Genomic DNA, 18,998 nt, shown 5'->3' with positions numbered 1-18,998 from the left:
GAAGCAGGGATATTTACAGCTTTATACACCCTCTCTATGACACGTTTTAATAAGAACGGGCACATTCAGCCGCTTCTCCTTAGCGACCTCCCAGAGCCTTCACCACGGCACTGCCAGCTGCTGGAACCGGACGGCCGAGGCGTCCACAAGCTCTCTCGCAGGCCAGAGGCCGCCGCTCTCCGGAGGGGGCTCAGCGGCGGGGTGTCTCCATCCAGCTGCGTCCCTCCGACGGAGCCGCGGCCCCTGCGTACGGCGCCCACAGCCGCGGCCGCGGCCCCCACTCCGGGGGACGGCGGGGCTCCTCCCGCCCGCTCCGGATTTACCCGCGGCTGGACCCGCCGAGCCCCGCTCGCCGCAGCCACCTCCCCCTGCTGAGAGGCGCCGGACCGGGCCCCACAGTTCCGGCGGGGTTTCCTCAGGACGCGCGGGCTGGACGCCGCTCCTGAGAGGCCGGCGCGGCGCGGCCCTCCCTTCCCTCTGTCCCGGCCGCCCTTGGGGAGGCCGCGGCGGCTACTCCCGCTCCCGCACTGGGCCCCGGCGGGGCGGAAGCCCGGGCCGGGGGGGGGGGGGGGGGGGGGGCGGGGCGGCCCGGGGGGGTCGCTGGCCCCAAGGTGGTGGCGTGGTGCCCGCCCGCGCGCGCGCGCCGCACTCACCCGCTCCCCCCCCGCCTCTCGCCAGCCGAGCGCGCCCGTCACGCGGCCGCACAGAAGCTGCAGCGGCCCGCGCCATGGCCCTCGCGTCACGTGCCGCGGCCGGTCCAATGAACGGTGAGCGGCTCGGCCCCGCCCCGCCGGGCGGGGGCGGCTGCGGCTGCGGGCGGCGGCGGGGCGCGATCGCGATCGAGACAAAGGGGGCCCGGTGGGCGAGCGGGGCTCTGGCAGGAGCGGCTGGGGGCCGCGGCGCGGCGGGGACCCCGCGCGCGGCGCTGGCCTTCTGGCAGGGGCAGTGACCGGGGGCGGGGTGTGGCGGGCCGGGAGGCCTCGAGGCGCGCGGGGCCGCCGCGCACGCGGAGCACGACCTGAGCTGGGACCCGGCAGCCGCCGCCATGGCCAATTACAGCAGCTTGAACCGGGCCCAGCTCACCTTCGAGTACCTGCACACGAACTCGTGAGTACCAGGCCGCGCCGCGACGGGCCGCGGCCGCCGGGTAGGGCTGCGGTGGGGCGGGGCGGCCCCTGCCTGCCCGCGGCAGCGCCTGGGTGGCGAGTGAGTAGGGATACGCCCGGGCGAGGCCGCGCCGGCCCGGCGGGGCAGAGCTGCACCCCCCGCGGCCACAGCGCCACCGACCCGCCCGTCCAGCGTGCCTCGTGTGCTGCCGCCGGCTCCGGTGACCGGCCGCGCCCGGGCGGGGCTGCGGTTTGGAGGGAATAACGGTAAGGCCTGCCGGGGGTCACGGGAGGAGGCGGGTGTAGCCTCTAGGTCAGCCCAGCCCGTAGGGCTGCGCTTCTCTTGGCCGTAGCGGCTGTCACCTCTCCACGGTGCCTTGTTTCGTTTGTGACCAAATATTTTGTGCAGGTGTATTTCAGGCAGGGATGTGGTGTTCTTCTGCTGGGCAGATTTTCGAAGCTGCTGTGGGTTTAGCGTGTGGCTGGTTGTCCTGGTTTGGCTGGGATAGAGTTAATTCTGACAAGAAGCTGGGAGGGGGCAGAGCCAGGACGGCTAACCTGAACTGGTCTGGTCACGTTCAGTGTGTAAACTGGGGAGGAGCGATTGCAGCTCCAGAAGGGGCTGGACATTGGTTCTGGGTGGTGAGCTACTACATTGTGCATCACTCATTTCATATATGATTTTATTCGTGTTGTTGTTATTAATGTTTTTTCTCTCCTTGTGTTGTCCTATTAAACTATCCTTATTTCAACCTGTGAGTTTTTAACTTTTTTCTTCTGATTCTCCTCCCCACCCCGGTGGGATGAGTGAGCGAGCAGCCACGTGGCACTAAATTGCCAGCTGAGCCCAGACCACCACACTGATGAATCCCCTACAATAAAATCTCCTGAGAAGATACAGTGTTCTTGTTTAAAGTGGATTACTTTGTAGTGCATGTCTAGAAAACTAGAAGCGCCACCAGGAAATGCTGCTCAGCAGGGTTGAGCACCCATCCGAGACCTGCCAGCTGCACAGAAGCCTTGTAGTGCCATGTACTCAAGAGCTTAAAAAAAGAGCTTGTTCTGTCCGAGCTGCCCTGGAGGAATGATGTGAACTACGCTTGGCACTTCTTCATTTTCATCAGTGGTCACTGGCGTAAGATTGTCTTCTCATGTTTTGTGGAAGAGTCGACTCTCACCGTTACCATCCATAGAAGAAGAAATAAAGTGCAGGCTTATCTTTTTGCTACCCCTTTTCAATGTGTGAAGGCAAGCTCAGAGTGAAGGGCTGCACAAGAAAAGACTTCTGATGCATGGAAATACGGGCAACTTGATTTCAGAGTAGATCTGACTAGTTTTGTTGGTAATACAAGATGCGTCTGCAGGAGCAACTAAGACAAATATCACTCACATGTCAAGAGCGTCACCATCCATTTCTTTTCAGGATCAGGAAAGTAATGGGGTTTGTATAGGAGAAGAAACCTGGTAACAGCATGCTGTCACCCTTGGGTCTGTGTCCCGTGGCTTTGCTCTCTGGCTCTGCTGGTAGCAGTCACATGTGGAGCGAACAGGCTGGTGCCTGAAGGTGCTGGACAATACTGAGTCACATTCCTGGTGCTGCCACTAATTTGTGAAATTCTCATGTCCAGCTGAGAAAACACTTTTACGGATTAGAAGACCTGATCTCTGTCAGCAGCTTGCGTTTGCCTGCAGAACGCTAGAACTCATCGTCATAAGAAGATAATGTCTGAGCTGCAGAGAAGGCTGATGTGTTGCTGCCCTGAAGTATTAAATATTAAAGCTACTTCATGTTGCCACCATACTTTCTGCTCAGCTTGTGCTTCAGGTCTACTTCTGGTGTGCTACATGACTGCAATGTGTAACTGCGTTACAAAATTGTTAGGAGGAGCTGGCAGCGAAGGTGTGTGAATAAGCCAAAGCCGGGGCTTTTTGTCCATCATGAGTGAAGAGCCTTTTGGGGTCATGGGGATCTGTGGAGAAAGCAAATGCTTCCCTAAGAGTGGGAATGGAAACAATGGAAGTCATCTTTAAAAGCAAAAAAAACCCCAACCAAACCCAAACCAATCCATAGCAACTAAACAACGCCCCTGCTCCCCTAAGAAAAAAATGAGCAAAAAACCCTGATCCAAGAACAGCATAGGGCCTTTGATAATGGAGACTCTTGTCTTTTGGACTGTTCTCTCTTGCTGAGGAAAACCATACTGTCTCAAACAAATTTCATTCCAGGGCTAAAGTTGTTCTCATGGTCGTGGAGGTAGAAGTTCTTTAAATTGCAGTTAAAAAATCAGCCATCTAGCAGTTGAGGTGCAGAAGGAAACCATGACTTGTGTTCTCCTTTTTGAAGACTTTCTTTAGGAAGGGTTTTAGTGTGTCTGATGCAGAGTACTTGGTCAGAAGTGCTTTACAGAAGCCAGTTGATCTGATCCCTGAACTTGAGGACTTGGAGATCTTTTCAATAGCAATAGTCAGGCTGGATGAGGCTCTGAGCAACCTGATCTAGTTGAAGATGTCCCTGCTCATTGCAGCGGGGTTGGACTAGATGACCTTTAAAGGTCCCTTCCAACCAAAACTATTCTATGATTCCATATGAAAGTTCTTTTAGATCCTAGAATGAAGATCGCTTTGGGTAAGCATGTGAAAATTACTTGTCCATTTTTTTGACTTCCCAGGGCCACCTGCTTGCCTTCATGGTGGTTTTCCTTAAATTAAATGCTGCTACTTTTAAGGTACTTCCAAAGCCACTCATTGAGATGATCACAAAACCACACCTGAGTCCAAAGAACTTGGTTTTCCATATGTTGAATATTTGTAATGTGAAATTGAACGAGTTTGTTAAAGTTGAACGGCTGAAATTGTCTTCTGTCAGTAGGTGGGCTTTAGCTTGTAATTGAAGTTGAGGTCTCTTCTGTTACTAGAATTACCCTGTTGAACACAGCTGGAGTGGAAGAAGGTCACTCAAAGAGAAAGACTTCAAAATGACTGAATGGTGGACTTGAGGAATACTAGTAATAACAGACCAACAAATCTTCTCACACACCCCCCCCAAACTCTCCTATTTCTTCTTGTGCATGTTTTCTGTTCTGGCCTGAAACGGAATGCAGTACTGAGCAGATAGCTCTCGTTCCTGATGCAGATGCCAAACTTAAACCTTTTCCCAGATGTGGCCTCCTTAAGAGCAAAAATGAAGTCTTGCATCTTTCATTAGTAGTTGGGTACTTGTCTGGCTATGCAGGATCAGGAGTCCAACTGGCTTCAACAAGAGTGATCCTCTGAGAACTGCTTTTCTTCCCTGGGATGTTACTCGAAATGGTTGTTTGTAGAGTTGTTTGAAATTGGTTATGTTCTACAGAGTTGTCTGACTTGACCTTTGTCAAGAACCTGGCAGCACTGGACTTCCCTGTTCTGTTCCTTGTCAAGGCTGGAGCAGTCTTGAACGAAAGTTGAAAGTTGTAGGAAGGTCCAAGCCAGCCTGCCTCTGCCATGATGAGTTGTTGCTGAGACTACAGTAGATTTTGATAACACATCCCCCCCTTCCACGTGTCACTTCATCAGTTGTGTGACCAGTAACAGTTCTAGTTCAAGTGCTCTGACTGATGGTAGTATTGCCTCTGACGCCCATCTGGCTCACGCTTAAGTGTCTCCAGGTTATGTGCAAGCTCTGATAGACTCCATTTTGCCAATAGCTTGCCTCATATTTTCTAAACTTCTGTTGCAAGTAGAATAATCCCAAGCTTTTTTGGGAAGGTGGAGGAAAATTGTCACCAGTTGATAATGGTGGATGTTAAGTATTTCAGGCACTTTTGACAGTGAGGCAAGACCATGGCTTTTGTTAAAGCTGAGTTGATTGAGTCAGGCCAAAGCACTTTGTGACCTTAATTAGATACTGTGTAAGTGTTGAGATTAATTTACTGAATAGAAGATATTTACAGTCTATATATAAATTTTTGTTAGTGATAAACAGCTGGAGTAGAGTTCACTTGCCTGTAGCAAGGTTTCACTTTGCCTATGTCAGCACAAGAGTTTCCAGTTTTGGTAGATGTTCAAGTTGCGTATGGTGTCAGGATATGTGGAAATCATGTTTTCTCTTGCCTCTCTTATAGTCTATAGCTATGTCTTCAGCTATTTTGTTCAGATATCTTTCTCTGGAAATCCATATTTGTATCTAATTTGCATATTTCCGTTAGTTTGAAACTTTCTTTAAATTGTAGAGTAAAAGCTGCTAAGGGAGCTTAGTTACTAGTGCTAAAGCATCCCTTTGCTTGTAGGTTCTTCCTGACATGGATTACTTCCTAAGTAAACTTCTGGGGTGTTGATTTGTGGAGCTGAATAGGCAGGTGCTGGTAAACTTGAGGGAGCACTTGAAATCTGTGCACAGGAAATCCTGCTCAAAGGGAAGAATACCAGGTTTGAGCTTCTGTGGAAGCTTTCTGATTGGCAAGGTAGTCTTCAAAACACCCTTCCCGTCTGTCTCTTGTCTCTGCAAGATGGCAAGCAAATGGGAGCTTGCAGAGATGGAAATCTCCATTCTTGTGGTTCTAGTGATAACTTTGGAAGTGATGACTTCAAAAGCTGGTGTGCTTGAGCTGCGTTGATGGGTTAGGTGCCATGACACTGAAGATGGATATGACAATTCATTTGGTGATTATTAGCGTTATGGACGGCTGTATATTTTATGTGTGGGAAGTACCTGGAAGGTTTTCTCATCATGTATCTTCTTTCAAGATTGAGGCACATAACTCATGGCTTTCAAATGCATGCTGCTTGTAAAAGGTGGCAGTTAAGAGGCTGGGAACTAAACATGGCTTTTGAGATTGTGCTGAAGTGGCAGCTGGCTAGATGATTTTAGCGTTGAGTTCGGAAGATGGTGTGGTACACTGGTGGCAGAAGACTGTCTTTCTTTGAATTAGGAGCAGTTGCAGCTATTGGAAGTCTCCCTGGATCTGGAAGCTTCTTTCTGTCAGAAATAACTTCTGCAAAGTGAATACGTGCGTGGGAAAGACAGACCTTGTGTGTAATGCTCATCTGTCTGTTTTGTATATAGACAGTGTTTAGTCGCCCTGAGGAGACCTGTCGATGTGGTGAATGATTAAGAATTTGTATGAATCATTGACTGGTTCATAGGTTGGTTCATCAGGTCAATAATTTTCTCTGTTGTCTGTTGACCATGCAATGGTTTTTTTTTTTTTAGACCATAGCGAGGAGCAGTTTGTTGAATCAGACGGGGCAGCTGCCGCTGCATGTGTACCTCAGCTAGACAGTGAAATGCCCGTTTCCACTTGGCTGTCAGTGTCAGACATTAGTATTGTAGACATACAGTTGGATTTGTTTAAAATGTGGTTGAAATTTTTGTTTATTTGAAGGTCTCTCTTTTTAAGTGTCAGTGTAACCCTGCTGATTCTGTGTTTCATTACAGAACTACGCATGAGTTCTTGTTTGGTGCCCTTGCTGAACTTGTAGATAATGCCAGGTATGTACCTGAGACTGCCCAATTCTCAAGGTAAATTGGGTTAAGATTTAATTAGCATGTTATTTGTTGATCTTGAGCAATTTTCACTTCTAGCAGACTTCATGAGAAGTACAAAATGTAAGATTTTGCTGTAGTTTAGTATGAATATTTCCCTTGTTCCTCTTACACCACCACATCTAAGCTCTAAAAAAAAAAAAAAAAAGTATTATTCCTGAAAAGGTAAGTTTGAATGAATATTAGAACAACTCAGATTGGAAGGGAAATTCTTAGAAGACGCAAGATAGATTTAAGGAAAAAATAAATTTGTGGTTTTGTTTAAATAAATTGGTAAAATAATAATTACTGGAGCTGGGATTCTTGAGATACTTAGATAATCCTTGACTCTTGGTATGAAGTGTGGTGCTAGGATGAAAATGAAGTCAGAAGCGGGACGCTGAAAAATAGGGCAAGAACAGTTAGAGCAATTGTGACACTTGAGAGGAGACTTGGTATTTGGAATTCACAGGTTTTAGGCCACATTTGTCTACCTAGATTTTAGGAAAGCCTTTGACACCATTTCTCACAGTATTCTCCTGGAGAAACTGGCTGCTCATGGCTTGGATGGGCTACTCTTTGCTGGGTAAAAAACAGGCTGGATGGCCGAGCCCAAAGAGTGGTGAATGGAGTTAAATCCAGTTGGTGGCCAGTCACAAGTGGTGTTTGCCAGGGCTCAGTACTGGGGCCAGTTCTGTTTTAATATCTTTATCAGTGATCTGGACAAGGGAATTGAGTGCACCCTCAGTAAGTCTGCAGATTACACCAAGTTGGGTGGGAGCATTGATCTACTTGAGGGCAGGAAGGCTCTGCAGAGGGACCTGGACAGGCTGGATCGATGGGCTGAGGCCATTCTACTTGACTGGAGATGCAAAGACAAGACAAAGTGACTTTGACATTTGGGAAGTGGGGCTTTATTACTGCACTGCAACTGCACTCTTCTGATCAGCAAACCAAGGATATGTGATGGTCTAAGTCAAAAAAAAAAAAAAAAATTGGAAAAATAGGTTTTGAAAAGAGGGCAGTAGTGCTGTATCTGCTGCTTTTTCAAATACAGAGGAGGATGGACAGTATATGAAGGGCTTTACTTAAATGATAGAATCATAGAATAGTTTGGGTTGGAAGGGACCTTTAGAGGTCGTCTAGTCCAATCCTCCTGCACTGAGAAGGGATGTCTTTAGCTAGATCAGGTTGCTCAGAGCCCTGTTCAACCCCTCCTTGAATGTTTCCAGGGATGGGGCTTCTACCACCTCTCTGGGCAGCCTGTTCCACTGCTTTGTTACCCTGATTGAAAAAAAAAATTCTTCCTTATATCTAGCCTAAATCTGCCCTTTTAGTTTAAAACAGTTACTCCTTGTTCTGTCGCAGCAAGCCCTGCTGAAAAGATTGTGCCTACCTTTCCTGTAGCCCCCTTTAGGTATGGGAATGCTGCTCTAAGGTCTCCCTGGAGCCTTTTTTTCCTCCAGGCTGAACAACCCCAACTCTCTCAGCCTGTCTTCATGGGAGAGGTGTTCTGTCCCTCTGATCGTCCTCGTGGCCCTCCTCTGGACCTGCTCAAGCAGGTCCACATCGTCTTTTGTGCTGGGGGCCCCAGACCTGGACACAGCATTGCAGATAGGGTCTCCCCAGAGCAGAGGGACAGAATCCCCTTCCTTGACCTGCTGGCCACACTTCTCTTGTTGCATGCTGGGATACAGTTGGCTTTCTGGGCTGTGAGCACACATTGCTGGATCAAGTCCAGCTTTTCATCCACCCATACCCCCAAGTCCTCCTTGGCAGGGCTGCTCTTGATCCCTTCATCCCCCAACCTGTGTTGATACTGATAGTTGCCCCGATCCAGGTGTAGAACCTTGTACTAGGTCTTGTTGAACTCGTGAGGTTCACACAGTCCCACTTCTCAAGCTTGTCCAGGTCCCTCTGGATGACCTCCCATCCCTCAGGCATGTTGACTGCACCACTCAGCTTAGTGTCATCTGCAAAGGTGCTGAGGGTCCATGTAGTCCCATTGTCTTTGTTGATGAAGATATTAAAGAGCACTGGTCCCAGTACAGACCCCTGAGGCACACCATTTATCACCGATCTCAATCTGGACTTGGAGCTGACCACTACCCTCTGGATGCGACCATCCACCCAATTCCTTATCCATCGAACAGTCCACTCCTGAAATCCGTATCTCCCCAATTTAGAGAGAAGGATGTTGTGAGGGACCATGTCAAAGGCCTTACAGGAGTCCAGATAGATGACATCCATAGCTATTCTCTTGTCCACCAGTGTAGTCATTTCGTCACAGAAGGCCATCAGGTTGGTCAGGCAGGACTTGCCGTTGGTGAAGCCACGCTGGCTGTCTTGAATCAGCTCCCTGTCCTCCATGTGCCTTAGCAGAGCTTCTAGAAGGATCTGTTCCGTGATCTTCCCAGGCACAGAGGGGAGGCTGACAGGTCGGTAGTTCCCAGGGTCCTCCTTGCAACCCTTTTTACAAATGGGTGCAATTTTGCCCTTTTTTCAGTCACCAGGGACTTCACTTGCCTGCCACGATTTTCAAATGTCATAGAGAGTGGCTTGGCAGCTACATAGGCCGATTCCTTCAGGACTCTGGGACACATCTTGTCAGGTCCCATAGACTTACGTATGTTCAGATTCCTTGGGTGGTCTTGTAATGACACAGTTTCCTGTGACAACTTTGAATGTATTTGGATGGAGTTTTATGTGGAGTTACTAAAGTTTTCATAGGCAGCTTGACAGAAAAATGTAGGTATTGTTTGTTTCATGCAGGAGAGAGCCCAGAAGTCTCTGCTTATTTGATTCCCCCCACCTCCTGCTTATTATGGCTTTTGTTAAAAAGCCAGTGATACTTACTATGGCTAGGTTTAGTTGTGTGGCAGCAATGTCTTGTGCTGGAGTTTGCGTTCAAGTAGGCAAAAAGTAGAACAAGTGTCTTTTAACTTGCCTATTAGTGCTGACTGTGGGGCCTTTGTTGTCTTTGATCTCTGCGGCCAATTAATTTTGGAAATTATTGCATGTGCCTGTATTTTAGCATAATTTCTATTGGACATTTGAATACTGATTGTGTTTTTATTGCTTTGTAGAGATGCAGATGCCACAAGAATAGACATTTATATTGGTAAGTCACTCGTGCTGCTTCCTTGCATGTCAGCAGTTAAGTCGGTAGTTAACTTGGGTTTAGGCTGCAAGTGTGTGTTGTATCTGGTAGAATAAGAGTGAGGGTGTTTATGCCCAATACCGTGTTTGGTTTTGGGCCCCTCACTAAAAGAAAGACACTGAGGTGCTGGAGCATGCCCAGAGAAGGGCAACAAAGCTGGTGAAGGGTCTGGAGAACAGGTCTGATGAGGAGCGGCTGAGGGAACTGGGGGTGTTCAGTCTGGAGAAGTGGAGGCTGAGGGGAGACCTCATCACTTTCTACAACTACCTGAAAGGAGGGTGTAGTGAGGTGGGGGTCTGTCTCTTCTCCCAAGTAACAAGCAATAGGACAAGTGGAAATGGCCTCAAGTTGTGCCAGGGGAGGTTTAGATTAGACATTAGGTAAAATTTCTTGACTGGAAGGGTTGTCAAGCGTTGGAACAGGCTGCCCAGGGAAGTGTTGGAGTCGCCATCTACATGTATTTAAAAGATGTGTAGATGTGGTGCTTAGGGACATGATTTAGTGGTGGACTTGGCAGTGTTAGGTTTATGGTTAGACTCAAAGATCTTAAAGGTCTTTTCCAACCTGAATAATTCTGATTCTGCTGTTTGTCCTGTGCCCCAGTGCCTGTTGTCTTTCAAAAAGTAGTACCTCTACAAATAACTCAGGCAAGCACTTAGATCAGTCTTCACCTGAGGTCAGGTAAAGTGAGTGGCTGCTTATACTCCATGCTTAAGAAACCTTTTACGATACACTCTTGTAGCGTATATTTACATACAGTTTAAAGTGCGGGAGAAGTTCTTATTCATCCTGTAACAAATCTGGTGCGCTTAGCTTAGCCACGTTGGTATTGTGAAAGTCCTGTTGTGTTACTTCTGTCGTAAACACTGATTCCGTTTATGGAACTTTTGCTTGTGGGAGTAGTGAATAACTCTTCTCTTGTAGAGCAACGGGAAGACCTGCGAGGTGGATTCATGCTGTGTTTTTTGGATGATGGAACGGGAATGGATTCAAGTAAGTGACAGAAAATTACACTTGCATTTTCAAGCTGAGGTTTCATGTTACAGCTTAAGCTGAATTAACAGCTTGGTTCTGTTGGAAGGGGCATGTTCGATGCCTGGATACGATTTCCTGCCTCTGCACTGGCTCTTTAGCACCCTATCATATATCAAACTATTCACCTCTTCAGTTGCAGAAAACTAATCTGGCCAAAAGAAAATTGTTTTGCTGCATTATAAAGTTGAGTCTGCCTGGCCTGTGGTTTTGCAGCACACCAAAGTTGGCCTTGGGGCTAGAGGGAAATAGTGTAGCCAGAAAAGGGAACAAGCACAGGCTTCAATGGGCATAAGCCTTTTCCCCATCAGAGACTGCCAAGCGGTTAGTGTATCTCGGCTCTGATAACAAAGTGTGCCGTGTCAGAAATTGAAAACTTAGCTTTGGAAGTATTTTGCCATTGTTTCATCATTGACATTGTGACTGAGATCAATACTTGAAAATATAAAATCTTAGGAGTATGCGAAGAATGTAACAAAAAAATGTTTCTGCCTCATTGTAAGAATTGATGTATATTTATGTTGTATCTAGCAGGAGAAAAGCCTTCTTGCCTTGCTTTAGCATCACTGAACAGCACTGTCAACCCAATACCACCTTCTTTGTGTCCTGAAGATGAGTAAATCCTCCTGGGAGGAGCTTTCTACTGGGCAGAAAAGTTGGGCTAAATTGGAAGGTTTTGGAGGGGGTGGGGGAGATGGGTAAATAAGCATCGACTAGCATTTTTGCTCCCTTGGTACTTTAAGATCCTTTTGTGCTATTTGTCGTGGTTTAACCCCAGCTGGCAACTAAGCACCACACAGCTGCTTGCTTGCTCCTCCCCCAGTGGGATAGGGGAGAGAATTGCAAGGGTAAAAGTGAGAAAACTTGTGGGTTGAGATAAAGGCAGTTTAATAGGGAAAGCAAAAGCTGTATGTGCAAGCAAAGCAAAATCAGGAGTTTGTTCACTGCTTCCCATCAGCAGGCAGGAGTTCATCCATCTCCAGGAGAGCAGGGCTCCATCATGACTAACGGTTACTTGGGAAGACAAATGCCATCGCTCCAAATGTCCCCAGCTTCCTCCTTCCCCCAGTGTTATTCCCATGGCCTGGAATATCCCTGTGTTAGCTGGAGTCAGCTGTCCCAGCCTTGTCCGCTCCCAACTCCTTGTGCACCCCCAGCCTGCTCACTGCTGGATGGTGTGAGCAGAAAAGGCCTTGACGCTGTGTAAGCACTGCTCAGCGGGAACGAAAACATCTCTGTGTTATCGACACTGTTTTCAGCACAAATCCAAACCACAGCCTCATCCAAGCTACAATGAAGAAATTTAACTCTATCCCAGTCAAAACCAGTACAGTCTGCACCCCTTACTCCATACCATTTACATCATGCTCAAGTCACACATTGTCTGATGTATCTTCATTAACTACCCCCCACCTTCCCATCCTTTGATGTATACACAGATGTCATTCTCTTAATCTATGGACTACCCCTCTGAAATATCTGTAAAATGTCCATTGAGTTTATTTAGTCCGTGACTTTGGGCTCCATCTGTTATTGTGGTCACTTGAGACAGGAGAGGTGGTGTGTTGCATGGAGTTACTAGGCACCAAAGCCCAGGTCAGGTCACTGCTTCTTGTGAGGCTCATCCTCTCTTGGTTCAGGGGGTTTCTGCTATAGTAAATACTATAATATGTAACTCAAATAATGAGTTACAACAACTTAAAGATATTTCCATTAAAATTTCCACCCCAGTCCCTTTGGGTCAGGTTGTAGGATTTAACATTGCAATGAACTCCTCTGCTTGCTCCTGCTCCAGCTTGGACTTCTCCACGGACTGCAGTCCCTTAGGGATGTAGCTGGTCTGAGTTGAGCTTTATCTGTGAGCCACAGCCTCCTCAGGGGTGTATGTGCTGCTTCATAGACTTACCCACAGCCCTAGTTGCTTTGAGCACAGTCTTATCTGTGGGCCACAATGCCTTCAGAGACACACCTCTTCCAGTGTGGCCTTACCCACGGCCGCAGTTCCTTCAGGAGTGTACCTGCTCCAACATGACCTTATCTGTGGCCACAGTCCCTTCAGGGGTGTACCTGCTCTGTCCTGGGCTTGTCCATGGCCAAATGCTCTGAGGTGTTCCAGCATGACCTCATTCACAGCCACTGATGCTTCAAGGTGTGCCTTCTGCAGCATGGACTTACTTATCTACAGTCACAGATGCTTTGAGGTGTGCTTTTTCCAGCGTGGCCTTATCCTTGGGCTACAATCACAGAATCGGTCCATTCAGAGGCGTGCCCACTGTGGCACATCCATAACCATAGGTGCTTTGAGATGTACCTGCTCTGGTGTGGACTTATCCGTGGCCACAGACACTTTGGTGTGTCCTGCTTCTGTGTGGGCTCATCCACAGGTCATGCTCCTTTGACTTGAAGGTCACAGTGGAGTTCCAGCATGTCCAGTACAGCACAGAAACCACAGTGATGCCCTGGTCATCTTGTCAGCCCAGGCCCATCACCATTGCTGTTAGCAGAACGTTCCCAGGCACAGCAGAGGCAGATGATGAGCAGTACAGCAAGCAGCAAATGGCACACACTAATGAGCACTAGACTCTAATATACAGTAAGGCAAGCACAGGAGCCTGCCAATTAATAGGTAAACAATAACAGCTATAAATTCTATTTAGTACATTCCAGTCAAATCTGTCATAATCTCGAGGCCTTTGAGCCCCACGTTGGGTGCCGGAAAGGACTGTTATGGTGTAACCACACAGCTGCTTGCTCACTCCTCCTCTGGTGGGAGGGGGGAGAGAATTGGAAGGGTAAAAGTGAGAAAATTCGTGGGCAGGCAGCTGTTCAGCCATCTCCAGGAGAGCGGGACTAATGGTTACTGGGGAAGACAAACACCATCACTCTGAATGTCTCCCGCTTCCTTCTTCCCCCAGTTTTATTTAGCACTCTGTGGCCTGGAATATCCCTGGGTTAGCTGGGGTCAGCCGGCCCGGCCTTGGCCTCTCCCAACTCCATGTGCCCCCCCAGCCTGCTCGCTGTTGGGTGGTGTGAGCAGAAAAGGCCTTGACGCTGTGTAAGCACCGCTCAGCGAGATCTAAAGCATCCTGGTGTTATTAACACTGTTCAGCGCAGTCCAGACATACCCCATCCAAGCTACTGTGAAGAAATTTAGCTCTATTCCAGTCAAAACTAGTGCAGATATGAAGCATTTAGTTCCATTAAGTAATGCTTATAAAGTTGACATCTTTGATGCGCAGATTTGTGACCTGCATGAAGGAATTTAATTTGAACTCCAGATATCTTCTGTGTATTCTCTGGAACACAAGGATGATGAACAGGTCTTCTGTGAGTACTTGTCTGTTACCAGTGGAATTGAAGGAAGCAATTAAGCCCCATCCATAAAAGAAGTTCAGAGATTTAACTGGCCTCTTCACAAGCCTTTGGATGAGGGAATTACAACCTTTTCTGCATGTCTTGAAAAGTACATGATTGTCTCTGGCTTGAGAGTAGAAGGTGACAAATGTCTGTTCTAATGCCACAGTCTAAATGCGGCTTTTACGCTGTTGTTGCTCCCAAATCGCTGATTTTGTGACAGAGTGGGATTTAAGTATTGGCTAAGTATTAAGTTGCTTCTTTTGAGTGATCTTTTGCTAAATCTTGAAGGATTTTATCCTGACTTTGGTAGTCTGAGATACTCTGTAAAGGAGATAGGCACATACTGTGGCTTGTACTGGTGTTTCACAGCACCGTACATCGTGTACAGCAAATACCATATCATTTATGTCCTTTGACTCTCCTGCTGCTTGCATCAAAGTGTGGTTCATTCAGTGTCTGAAAACGATGTTGTGGGGTTGTTTTGGTGGGTTTTTTTTTGTGGGTTTTTTTTGTGTTTTTTTTTTTAAAATTATAAATAGTGTAAATTATCTTTGACCCTTTCCAGGACATTGGTTTTCAAAATGTAATATTCGTGGGCAACTTTGTTTAGCACTTTCAAAAAAGCCCTTCTTAATTTTCAGCAGTCTGAGACATACTGTTTTGATGCAGAGTCTAGCTCCAGCGTCCACATCATGGCTTCAGTGCTGGACGATCATAGTAAGCTCGATATGCATTTGAAAGTCACTTGACCAAGGGCAGCCAGGTAGAACCTCCATTTCCTGCACTGTTTGCCTGTCGCCATGGGCAAAAGTGGCTGGGGAGAGAGTCTGTTATTCTAACTCCTTACATGGGCGCCTCTCTGTTTCTGTCCCTGACTATAGGAGGGGTCTGAGTTTTAATTTCTCATAATGCAGGATCTACCAGTTTGAAAGACATGTTGAAGATCTCTTATCTGAAAGCTTATTTTAGGAGGTGTCAGCAGAAAACCTTTTATTGGACTTTTCTCCCTTTGTATTTTGAAAATGTCATCGACGTTCATACAGACCTTTCTTCAACAGAAATGGTAGAGCTTGGGAGCGTTTTATTTTTCCGCACGGTAATTTTAATTCAGTGTTATTTTTATTGTACGTAAAGCTGATGTGTTAAAAAGAATAACTGTGTGACTTGCCGTCGTGCTGTTGGAGCTCACACTAGCATGTGACCTTCCTGAGTATGCTGAAGGACAGCTTAGAAGGCTGGATGGGGCGTGGGCTGGGAAGATGACTAAATGGATCCAGATATCCCTGGGTGCTTTCACACAGAGGGAAGAGCTGAACGACTCAAGTGAACGGTTCCATTACCATGTTCTCTGTGTTACTCTGTCCTGTTGCTGTTCAGTCTCATTGGTCTTGTTCTTGGTGTTGGACAGTTCTAGATTTTTCTGGCAAGCTGTGAGAACAGAGCAGGGTATAGCGAGGCAGTAGGGCAAATTTGAGTGCTCAGATAGCTCCTGATTGTCAAGCCAAATGGCAGCTCCTCAACTGAAATTAGTGGAAGGTGTAAGTGATTAGCATTTCTGAAAACCAGATGTATTTGTCAAGTGACTCCTGCAACTGCATTCAGAACTTGCTGCGTTGGCTTTCTTAATGGCCACACTGGGTTATGTGGTCTGAAGATCAAAATACGTTTGTACTCAAGCTGCAAACACCTTATGCTGTTGAGTCACAAGTTATCAAAAGAGCTGAGGATTCGGTGATGTCACAGTACAGATCTTTTCTGAAAGAAGCATTGAATCCCACAGGGAAATATTAGGATAATAGTACTGGTCCAAAAGTTTTGGCTTTTTCATAGGGTGCTAAATAGGAGTCAATTAGAAAACCAAACAATAGATGTCATGCAGCACCTTAGGTCGGGATTTCCCATATTGTCTGTGATATCACTACTGAGGATACTTAGGCTTGAGAATTTACGTACTGCTTGGGTTCTGAAGGTACTGCATGAATTTAATGAATCAAAATGTAGGTTGAATGATTCAATGAATCAACTTGTAGGTTGGAAAAGTCTAACAACTAATTTAGGAAGTGATCAGTAATTGTATTCTTAAAGAACTGAAGAAAATAAGTCTTTAACTTGCATTTTAGAATCATGGAATTACAGAGCAGCCCAGGTTGGAAGGCACCTCAAAGATCATCTGGTCCAACCTTTCATGGGAAAGGGAGTTTAGATGAGATATCACCCTGTCACGTCATGTCTTGAAAGCTTCCATTGATAGGGACTCCACCACATCCCTGGGATCTTATATTGAGATGAAACCTCTCCCAGTGCAACTCATACCTGTTGTCCCTTGTCTTTTCCATGTGGCTCCTTGTGAAGAGAAAGCATTCATGCTCTTTGTAGCTGCCCTTTAAGTACTGGAATAGAGATGAGATTCCCTTTGGGCCCTGTCTTCTCCAGGAAGAAGAGACCTAGCTCCCTCAGTCTTCTCATAGGGCAGGTTCTCTAGCCCTTTGATCATCTTCTCCTCTGAACCCTGTCTGGTCTGTTTGCATCTTTCTTGAACTGAGGGGACCAGAACTGGATGCAGTACTCCAGGTGTGCAGCCTGACAAGTACTGAGTGGAGTGGGGTGATCACATCTCTGTCTGTAGTAATGCCCCCGCAGATGCAGCCCAGGATCCCATTTGCCTTCGTTGCTGCAGCAGCGCACTGCTGACTCATGTTCAGCTCGTTGTCCACCAGGACCCCAGGTCTCTGTCAGCAAGGCTGCTCCCCAGCCACACCAATCCCAGCCTGTACTGGGCTCTTGGGTTATTTCATCCCAAGTGCAGGACCTTGCCCTTCCCTTGAACTTCACGCAGTTGTTGCTTACCCATTCTTCCAGCCTGTCCAGGTCCCTCTAAGGTGGCTTTCCCTTCTGATGTGTCCAGCTCACAACCGTCAGCAAACCTGGTGAGGGTGCTTTCGACCCCATCATCCAGCTCCCTTATGAAGTTGTTGAACAGCATTGATCCCTGGGGGACCCTGCTTCTGACAGGCTGCCAGTTGATCAACCGTTGATGATCACCCTCTGAGTGTGACCCCGGAGCCAGTTCCCTACCCATCTTGCACACCACCCATCCAGGCTGTATATTACCAGTTTGTCCAGGAGAAGGCTGTGGGAAGCAACGTCCAATGCTGTGCTGAAGCCTGGCTAAACAACATCCACTGCTCTCCCTGTGTGGACAGAAAGTGCCATGTTCTTGTAGAAGGTGACTAGGTCAGTCAGGCGTGACTTGCTTGGGGTTAATCCATCCTGACTTATCCCAATCACCCGCTTCATTTGGTTAGTAAGACTTTTAGAGAGGACTCGTTCCATCGCTTTCCCTGAGACTGAAGTAAATGTATCAGTTCTTGCTCCTTCAAACTGTATTTTTGAAGTTTGGAAGCTCGAAAGAGCTTTTGTTTTACTGGATGCAGATAACTAAATACTAACATCTTGGTTACTTTATTAGATCTTGTATTTTTAAAATACTGTTTATCCAGGGCTCACAACGGTGAGGAGTGATGTTTACATGTAACTGGGATTCTAGCATTCATTTTTGAAGTGTGTGTGGTGACTCTCAGGGGACCACTCTCAGGGGAGTGGTCTACATATTTTTCAGGGGAAAATATTTATCTAACCTTGTAGCACATTGACGTTTCCTCTCAAGGTAATAGATTTTTGAAATAAATCACAGTAACGGGTATCAAACTGATTTGTCCATCACTAGCTATGTTCAACCATTTCCCTCAGGGGGCCGGGTGTCTTGTGTTTGTTATAATAATGACAGAGCTCAGAGCTTCCCCCCCTGTTTCCCTGTCCCAGGGAAAGCTTGACTGGAAATAATCTTGGTTTAGGCTGGTTTCCCCCAGGTAGTAAATTGGATACTTTGGCTCTGGGGTATTTTTTGATGATGCTGTGGAGACCACTGCAAGTACTCTACCTAATGCGAATATGGGAGATGAATTTATGGAGAAGGGGAAGGATAATTTTCTGTGCTCAGATTGGGACCTTCTTTAGTGTATTCTCAACTGGAGAGCTTGGAAATATGCGAGGACTCTCCTCAAAGAGTGAAGCCAGGTCTGCCTTGGGTGGCTGCCTTGTGACCCACAGCGGGGAAGTGGGGAGGTATGGCCTGTGACGCAGAGCGGGGGAGCAGGCAGCTGCCTGCAGGGCTGTCAGGGTGTGCTGGGTGTCAGCCAGCGCCTGGGCTGTGACAGCCTGCCTGTCATTCAGGAGGATGCTCTGTTGGTGTCCTGGAGGACCAGCAGTCAGGAACGAAGCAGCTCTGTCCCCCAGTTCTTTGTCTCAGGTGTCTGATGTTTCTTATTAGGAGACTTTTATCTGTGCCCTTGATTCCCTTTCTTGGGCTCTGAAGATCAATCTGCCATCTTCAGCAAAATCCTTCAGATTGTTTTTTCTCTCATCTGTTTGGCATAGATCACATCACCCCCCTTTCTGTTGCCAGGAGTTCGAGGTTTGTTTTTTTTTTTTTAGATTCAGTAACTCTGAGACACGACAAAACAAAAACAGTGTGACTAAAATAGCCTTTAGTGAAACTCCTTCCAGAGCCTTAACTCAAAAAAGCTGGGAAAAAAATCATTTGTACCTTGATTCTTGTGCGGAGGTAGAGATTAAATCTCTCCAAAAGACATCAAGCCTGGAGCAGAGAGATGCTCCCTTGCTCCTGAGTAGTCCCCCGTGCTCGGCGTCATCCTTGTCCCTACGCCCAGAAAGAAGAATCTGCATAGGGTGGTTTTGGACATCCAGCATTGAGTGATAAACCATATGGCCACCTTTTCTGAGAGAGGAAATGCTTTCAACAATTGCTCTTTACCCTTTTTAG

At 47.3% G+C, this 18,998-nt stretch overlaps 1 protein-coding gene across 4 annotated transcripts in view; it reads left to right on the top strand.

The window, feature by feature from the left end:
- The first annotated feature begins 1,039 nt into the window (after positions 1-1,039).
- MORC2 (MORC family CW-type zinc finger 2) overlaps positions 1,040-18,998 on the top strand; it is a 57,977-nt gene continuing 40,018 nt past the window's right edge. For all 4 annotated transcript variants that reach the window (XM_086473987.1, XM_086473986.1, XM_086473985.1 and 1 more), the window contains exons 1-4: positions 1,040-1,107; positions 6,520-6,573; positions 9,693-9,727; positions 10,691-10,759. In XM_086473987.1, coding sequence (XP_086330113.1) covers positions 1,046-1,107; positions 6,520-6,573; positions 9,693-9,727; positions 10,691-10,759 — 220 coding nt within the window. In that variant the 5' untranslated portion in view covers positions 1,040-1,045. The remainder of the gene's footprint in view (positions 1,108-6,519; positions 6,574-9,692; positions 9,728-10,690; positions 10,760-18,998) is intronic.

The sequence above is a fragment of the Leptosomus discolor genome, chromosome 16, assembly GCF_034619465.1.
Source record: "Leptosomus discolor isolate bLepDis1 chromosome 16, bLepDis1.hap2, whole genome shotgun sequence".
NCBI lineage: Eukaryota > Metazoa > Chordata > Aves > Leptosomiformes > Leptosomidae > Leptosomus > Leptosomus discolor.
Note: the sequence above shows the minus strand (reverse complement) of the source record. Positions and strands in the feature narration are given on the sequence as shown.